Raw genomic sequence first — 8611 nt, forward strand, 5'->3', positions numbered from 1 at the left:
GGGAGTCCATTTCAGCTACAGTTGAAACATGGAGGGCTGCCAGCTGAAGCATGGAGGGTTGCCAGTTCCCCAGGGCTGCCTTGCAGCTTTGCTGCTTCATAATTGAACTGTAACACCAATGAGCTGTTCCACAACTCATATAGTCATACTATATTACAACTGAGCTGTTTGCGCTCAATAAAATTTCCTTTTTTACCACACCCCAAAATGTTGGTGTTAAATTGACGGCAATGGCCATAACTTGACAGACCTGATTCTGTTATAGCTGATCCTGGAGGTTCCTCCCTGTCTGTCTTTCCCCAACCCACGCCCCAATTTTTTTTTCCCCCCCGAGTGTATAAGATGAGATTCAGCAGGGGCTAGTTTGCCCTCTAATAGATGACACATTACCTCATCTCTTTCGTTCTCACATTATCTCATCTCATTCATTCACATCTTAGTAAGAAATAGGCCCTCAGGTCCTTGCCAGAGTTCTGAGTTTGTCTAGACTCAGAAAGCTGCCCATCCCCAGTAGGGCACTGCATGGAGTCTCCTCTCTTCCCCGCTCCTTCATTGGCAAACCCAGATTCCTCGGCAGTCACTTGAGGGAAGCCCAAGGCGGTGCGCCGCCCCCCGCCCCTTCCGCAGCGAGTGCCCATGGGCCACTCCCCTTCCGTAACTATAAAAGTGAGGCTTTCAAGCTGGGTGCCTCTTCACAGGTTCCACGCCCCGCCCAGGCAGTTTAGCAGCTGGTAAGGCTGGGGCCCACGGCTCATTAGGGAGGTGGGGCGGCCGGGAGAGGGCAGTCACAGGCTGCGACCCACCAGCCGTGGCCGCCGAGTACCGCCCCGGCCCTCCGTGGCCGGGAGCCACTGCAGTCCCCGACTTGTCGCCAGGACTGCTCCCTGCGCACCCTCTGTGCGCTCCTCCCTGGGGGCGACGGGGGATCTCCTATACGGCGTCCGAGGCGCAAGGCCAGGAGGTCGGGGCATGGTGGCTGGGAGGCAGAAGCTAAGCCTGAGATCGGAATATTTTCCTTTTTTCCCAAACTCCCTTTCCCAAGGTGTTTGCGACAGTTTCCAGGCAACCCCAGGGCGGAAGCGCTTCTCCTTTCTGTGGTTGCTGGGAGGGAGTGGAGGACAATGCGATCCTGGAGATTGTTTTTCAACAATAATAATTCATTGTCTGACACACGAAGCAGCCAGCACAGCTGTTATTATTTCTTGCCTGTATGTGGGGAAACTAAGACTCTGAGAGGAGCAGTCACGATGGGTAACTGGGCAACTGGGCCGAGGTGGAAGGTCCGCTGCTTAACCTTCGTGGATATCACGCTGGCTTGTCAGAAAGGATACTTGTAGCCTTCTCTCTGTTGGGCTGCCCCTCCTGCCCTTGGGACCTGTGTGGTATTTTCTGTGTTGTATTTTCAAACTCTCACATCCTACACCAGCTATAAGACTTGGGACACTTAACCTCTCTTAAACATCAGCTGAATGTCAGAAATGAGGGTAATTATGTCTACTTTGCTGGCATTCACTTTAATGCATAGTAGGTAGCTATGATTTTCTGACAGAAGCATTCTTATTTCAAGTAAATGTGGGCAATGACTTTATTGCCCAGATGAATCAGAGGAGAATCCAAAGGATGGGAAATGTGTGTGCTCCCAAATCTAGTAGGAAAGGCCTAGTCCTGGCTATGTCTGTAAGATCAGAGCCCTTTGGGATACCTTAGGTCCTGATCCGGGTCACTGTCGAATCTTTGGCCAGTTATCGCCAGTTCCTACATTTGTGCGCATGAGGAAGTGTTCTTGCTCTTCTAAAAAAAAGGGGGGGGGGCAAAAATTCCAGGGTGTTTCAGGGTGGTTGGCACAAGTTGGGGAAGACATGGAGAAATGCTCATTGTCTAACTTGCTGGTGTGGTCAGTGGGCAGCTCCCACCTCTGTTCTGTATTGTAGCCTTCACCATGGAGCAGCTGAGTACGGCAAATACCCGGTTCGCAGTGGACCTCTTCCGCACCTTGAATGAGAACAATCCTACTGGAAACATCTTCATCTCTCCCTTAAGCATTTCATCAGCACTGGCCATGATCTTTCTGGGGACCAAAGGCACTACTGCGGCACAGGTGTCCAAGGTCAGCAGAAACAAAAATAGTCTGGTAACCCAGCAAGTCTGTACTGAAAAGTTGTGCCTTTGAGCTCTTACAGTTTGTTTTAAAAACTGTATTTCTGTGTTCAACAACCATACATTATGAGGCCAGACTTTCAGAAAAGCCCCCAAACAATCTGTTTTTATGAAGGCTTTCATTCACCATCAAGTTTTTACTGAGTGCAGACTACGTGCCAGGTACTGTGTTTTTTTTGTTTGTTTGTTTCGCTGAGGATACAGCAGTGAAGAAAGCTGCAAAAGCTCTTGCAGTGTGCTGCTTCTTTTCTATTCCTGTGGGCAGATCTTTGACAATATTTCCTCGGGCACTAGGATTTTACAGTTTCTGCTTTGCATGTGACCTGCTACTAATAAATAATGCTTGTTATGTACTGTTACTTTTGAGCATAATGACACATAGGAAATGCACCAACCACAGTGGAGAAGTTGGCGGTATTGCTTTTTTGAGGGAACAGGCAATCATGTGATTCTGTATTCCTGAGGCCTAGCCTGTGCCTGGCACCAAATCTCTGTGTGAGCAGGAGGCCCCTACAGGGACCAGACCAAGCCCTGGGTGTTATGGAGGTCACTCTTACAGCAGGAGAAGAAGCAGTAATGCCTCGCCTTCCTCCTGTCCTTAATTGGTGTGGGAGGCACTTCTGTGCTACATGTTCTTTGATTCTGAGAGGGGAACTCTGGCTTTCCTTGAAACCTAGGGGAAAGGAGTGCCAAGAGTGAAGATCTAACATACCAGTCACAAAGTACATGGCACCTGTAACTAGGGAAGGTCCAGACCTGGATTCAAGTTTATTGACCTGATCCAGCTGCAACACTTCTATTACTTTATTTTATGGAAAACAAACCATCTTTATCACTGCAGATATGAAAGCATTTTAAAGTTTTGAAAAACACCTTTATTTTTAACCTCTGGTACTAATTGTTAGTTGCTTCTTGTGGGGTAATATCAGCTTCAATTTTGAGATTTTCCAAGGCCTTTAACGTCAGCAAAGAAGTTTAAAGTTCCTCCTCGCCATCCATTTCCATTAAAGCGGATTGATCACAGAAACTAAACATTCTATATCTCAGTGAGTAACTGGACTTTGTACACTGTGTAGGTTTGTTCTTTGGATATTAAAACAAGGAACCAGCCCAAGCATCATAAAACCATAAAGGGATTCTTGATTTGTAACAGGGCAATTAAACTTTTGCTAAATGTTAAGTTTATAGATGTTTTTAAATAAGTGAGTTACTGATGCTAATAGTGTAATTAAAAAAAAAACTCTCAATCTGTGATATCTTTGTGTTCCTGCATAGGTGATGATTTTTATTTTTACTATTTATTTCTGAGAACTTTCAGTAAAATTTTATTTGCTACAGAATATACATATGAACACACCATTTATGATTTTCTTTGGAAAAAAAGAAGACATGTATATTTAGCTTATTAACCACTCATATTTGTGGAACTATAACAAAAGTGATCTTAAAACAGTTTCTGTAATTATTATATCTCACAAAGCTATAAATTTTAGAATCTCTATTATCCAATAAAAAGTTAATAAAGTATTGGGCTGGGAATCATCAATGAGTAATGAAAACACATTAATTTAATTTAATGGAAGCAAATGCCAAGAAATCAGTTTATAATTTCAAAACAAATTATTATATAAATAATATTTTCTTTATTTTAGATTTTTTATTTCGATACAGTTGAGGAGATTCATTCAAGATTTCAGAGTCTGAATGCTGATATCAACAAGCATGGAGCTCCCTATATTCTGAAACTTGCTAATAGGTTATATGGAGAGAAAACCTATGATTTCCTCCCTGTAAGTACTTTTCACTCATGTTCTAAAGCTCACTAGACAATGCAGACTTTTTTCCAGCACAATCGACTCACAAAAGTCAGTCTTAATTTTTGTAAACATTGAGAACTATACAGAATGAAAACATATGACAGACAGTATTCCCATTAATTAATGTGGTTTCATTTTATAGTCTTCACAGTGAAAAGATTGACACTGGCTGTTTTACTAAAGCAGGGTGAATTCCATAATTCACTTCCAAGAATAATCAGTATTTGCTTATTTATGAAAATGTTAGGCAAAGGTTAGGTAAAAATCGGTAAATTTTATACAACACCAAAACTATTGAACCGTATACTTAAAAATGATTAAGGTGGTAAATTTAATGTTATATATTCTTTATCATAAAGTAAAAATTATAAGGGTTAGACTTTTTTTTTTGTTACAATGAAATTTGTACCTTTTAGGACAATTGCTTTCATTTTTAAGGATTTTAGAAAACCATTTCTGTATGTAGTAGAAGTTATTCATGACATTGTCTTTCTTCTTTCTTTCTTTCTTTCTTTCTTTCTTTCTTTCTTTCTTTCTTTCTTTCTTTCTTTCTTTCTCTCTCTCTCTCTTTTTATTTTTTAAAAAAGGAGTTCTTAGCTTCAACTCAGAAAATATATGGTGCTGAATTGGCCAGTGTGGATTTTCAGCATGCCTCTGAAGATGCAAGGAAGGCGATAAATAAGTGGGTCAAAGAGCAGACAGAAGGTAAGAAAGTGGCAGAATGTAGTCATTATGCATAGGTTGTTCTTTCCCTCCTTCCATCTTTTCAACATGCAAGAGATTCTCTCATTTTTTTCCTCTGCCCTCGTCCTAACCCTGGAGGTAAACCCTGCATCTGCTCAGTGCTAGACAGCTTTCAAATGTAGAAAATCCTCAAAGTGGAAACTTAAACATAATTAGATGAAGTGGCTAAATTTTTTTTCCCTCTAAGTTCCCAAAACTACATTTTAAAATTAAAATTAACATTGAATGTAGAATATAAGGAATAAAGTTTTGAGGAAAATCCAGCCTAGCCCAAATTATTTAATATACATATGGAAAGGAATATCCTGATACTTGTGACTCAATATTCATAAAGTGCTGTGTCATAAATATTTTTTCCAACATCTTCTCAAAGCAATTAGGGATGGTAGGTAGGACTGACTCTCTCTCAGTTGTTTCTTCACTACAACTCTGTCTAACCTAGTCACAGAATGAGTCACGGCACTCACTGAACACCTGTCTTCCACACAAGAAGTTATTCATGGCCATCCTGTGGTCACAGGGAGAGGATTGTGTTTTAATGGAGTAACTGTCTTACCTTTTGGATATTTGTGAAAATCTTTCTTTTGACAGTAACTTCCACTTGGAGGATTTGATGGAGTGATTTATTCACTAGTGACTAAAAACATTTCTATTAAGGAATATTTTTTATGCCTGAAAGAGAATGACCATTCACAAAATAAGGTTCATTGTTTATCACACACTACAAAAAAGGAGAATTTTCCTGTTTTTTAGCCCTTATGCCCCTTAGTTGGTTTATTTAAAGTCAAAATATACTGGTAGGCCTTTCCTAAATACATTAAAGGAAATTAAATAAAAAGTATGCATTCGAATTGCATTCCAGTGCTAATCAAGTGTCATTTCAAATTTGAAATTCTGATATGTGAATTTTTTGTAAAAAACACCTTATTTTATCTTTTTAGGAAAAATTCCAGAACTGTTGGCTGCGGGTGTCGTTGATAACATGACTAAACTTGTGCTAGTGAATGCCATCTATTTCAAAGGAAACTGGCAGGAGAAATTCATGAAAAAGGCCACAACCGATGCAACATTCAGACTGAATAAGGTAAGGTGATAGAATTGTATAAAATTATGCATTAAAAGAATGCAGACAATAATGTGAGCAACCTGTTTTTTTCAACTGTTCAGAAAGACACAAAAACAGTGAAAATGATGTATCAGAAGAATAAATTTCCATATGGCTACATCGCAGACCTTAAGTGTCGTGTGCTGGAACTGCCTTACCAAGGCAAAGAGCTCAGCATGGTTATCCTGCTGCCCGATGACATCGAGGATGAGTCCACAGGTCTGAGGAAGGTAACAGCTCCCACGCTTAATGCACCGTGTTTCCTTTTGATATATCCATTCTTGGTTGGTACTTGTTTTGTGTTTACTGATATTACTCAACTCTTCTTTCCAATTCTTTGTCATTCCTTTGTAAGTTAGCCCACCAACATTTACTGCTCTGAAGCCCTAAGTTTAAATTTTCAGCTACTGTCAGTGAGCAGTTGTGGTGGGGAACATCTAAAGATCTATTCTAAATGTAACAGCTGGTCAGTGGCAGCTCATGGAAACTCTCTTAAGTGAACATTAGAGGAAAGTAAAATGAGGAGTGATTTATTGAAACAAATGTTTTAAAATTAAAACCCTCAAAATATTATAGTATGTAGTTTCATCTTGTACTATGAAATCCTATTATTACACTGCTCATTCTCACCACAGTTTATATAGATTGTGAATTAAATTTCCAATAGCTACATGATAGAAAAGACTCATGTGATGTGTTAACTGAGAGTTAAGCCTATTTTCTAATATGAACTTTATATTGTGTTTCTATTATATATAATTTAAAGGCTGTGGCATCTCTTGCCAGCCTAGAACTAGGCAAAACTGTAAAGATTATGGCTTTTCTTTGGTGTCTCTAGTTTGCTGTGTATTTTTTTTCTCTACCCTCTCCATACCCAAACTTGCTCTCGGGAGGGGGTCTAATATTAAAATCAATATGTTCTTTATTTCAGTTGTATTTCCATATTTATCTCTTCTCTGATTATAAAAAGAAATTCTCTAGCCTCATGAAAAAAATAATATTCATCAATAGAATAAGTGGAATGATGGTTTTGTTCTAGTCCAATAGAAGTAATAATAATGATAATGATGATGATGATGATGATGATGATAGCTAACATTTATGTAGCACTTGCCATGTGCCAAGCACTTTATGTATGTTAACTTACTTAATGCTCACAATAGTGCTATAAGGTAGGTACTATTATTGACCCCATTTTAGATGAGGAAGTAGGCCCTTTTCTATTTTTACCTAGGAACTAAATCTATTAGAGACTTAGCTCTGTGAGGCACACTGATGACCATAGTGATCAATGGGGTTCAGACTAAATAGAATAGAATAAATAAAAGAAACCTTTATAATTTTCTTTGCACCACTCAACCAGTTAGAATAATAACAACTATCATGGCCTAGCATAGTAATCCAATGGCTAGGGGCTTAATAAGTCCTGAATGAATGGGTGGGTGGATGCATGGATGATTGATGGACCTGATGTCCAATGTCCCTGTTGCTTGGGCCCTCGATGGCTTGGAACACAGCTCTGTTCTATTATCAATTGCTGGAAAGAAATGAAATCCTTCAAATGGAATCTCTTTTGGCATAAAACATGAAGCAGTCTAATTAGCAACTGATATGAGTCCGTGCTTCTAAGAAATTGTTCTCACCTCTCATTCCATTCTCATTCCAGATCGAGGAGCAATTGACTTTGGAAAAACTGCGCGAGTGGACCAAACCTGAGAGTCTGGCTCTCATTGAAGTCAATGTCCACTTGCCCAGGTTCAAGCTAGAGGAGAGCTACAACCTTAACTCTCACCTAGCCCGCCTGGGTGTAGAAGATCTCTTTACTAGCAAGGCTGATCTGTCTGGCATGTCTGGAGCCAGAGATATTTTTATATCGAAAATTGTCCACAGGTCTTTTGTGGAAGTGAATGAGGAGGGCACAGAGGCAGCAGGCGCCACAGCAGGCATCGCCACCTTCTGCATGCTAATGCCAGAGGAAAATTTCATGGTCGACCATCCATTCATTTTCTTCATTCGACACAATCCCTCAACTAGCATCCTGTTCCTAGGCAGACTTTCTTCTCCTTAGGGACTATGGAAATGCAAGGCCATGCTCAGAGATTTATTACCTGCATTTTCAATGGTGACAGTTTTCATATATCTTTATCAATAAAACTACGATCAAAAAACAAATCTTTAATTTCCTTTGTAAGGGCAACTCTGTTGGCTGTTTACTCCCATTAACTTGGGTACGGGTGTTCATTTTCCTTTTTAATGCTGAACTGTTTCAGAGATTGCTTTGAATGCATGAATCACACATCTAGGTTCTTGACAACGCAATAAGCTATGAAATTGCTATACTCTCCTGATACCCATGGGAAACATTATCATACTGTAGTTTATTTTACATATAGACTTTTGGAAACCATAGCAGAGAGACACTGATTGTTGAGGGGAGGCTTAACAACAGATATTCAATTGAAATAAAGGGGAGAACTCCAATTGAGGGCCCAGATTATGAAGACAAATTTGCCTTGGCCAATGTGTCTGACCCTTTTTCTACAGAATTGATATTCTATTACAGCCCCAGTTTTCAAACTATTAAAGAGCCACCTGGTGATAACCTACCCTCCCTTTTTTGTTCTCTTTTATACTACCTGATATGTAGTTTATGTAGGATCAAAAATTGTTGAGAAGTAGGTGTCTTATAAAGATGCCGAGAAACTACAAAAAGGAAAAATGTAGTAGAATAGTCTGTTAAGCAAAGAGGGAGTATGAAAGATCTCACTGTTACCCTGCTCTTTGTGTG

The 8611-nt window shown here is 39.9% G+C and overlaps 1 protein-coding gene across 3 annotated transcripts; it reads left to right on the forward strand.

Moving 5' to 3' along the window:
- Nucleotides 1-636: 636 nt before the first annotated feature.
- Nucleotides 637-7995, forward strand: SERPINB1 (serpin family B member 1). 3 transcript variants are annotated; one of them, XM_016166699.2, is made up of 7 exons: nucleotides 637-731; nucleotides 1900-2107; nucleotides 3810-3947; nucleotides 4562-4679; nucleotides 5660-5802; nucleotides 5886-6053; nucleotides 7490-7995. In XM_016166699.2, the coding sequence occupies exons 1-7, from the start codon at nucleotides 637-639 to the stop codon at nucleotides 7889-7891; spliced, it is 1272 nt and encodes a 423-aa protein (XP_016022185.2). In that variant the 3' UTR covers nucleotides 7892-7995. The 3 variants fall into 3 exon arrangements, with proteins under 3 accessions (XP_016022185.2, XP_016022186.1, XP_036093434.1); XM_016166700.2 differs by having other exon boundaries at nucleotides 649-731; nucleotides 1932-2107; XM_036237541.1 differs by lacking the exon at nucleotides 637-731 and adding an exon at nucleotides 824-961 and having other exon boundaries at nucleotides 1932-2107.
- The last annotated feature ends 616 nt before the right edge of the window (nucleotides 7996-8611 follow it).

The sequence above is a fragment of the Rousettus aegyptiacus genome, unplaced genomic scaffold, assembly GCF_014176215.1.
Source record: "Rousettus aegyptiacus isolate mRouAeg1 unplaced genomic scaffold, mRouAeg1.p scaffold_m13_p_1, whole genome shotgun sequence".
NCBI lineage: Eukaryota > Metazoa > Chordata > Mammalia > Chiroptera > Pteropodidae > Rousettus > Rousettus aegyptiacus.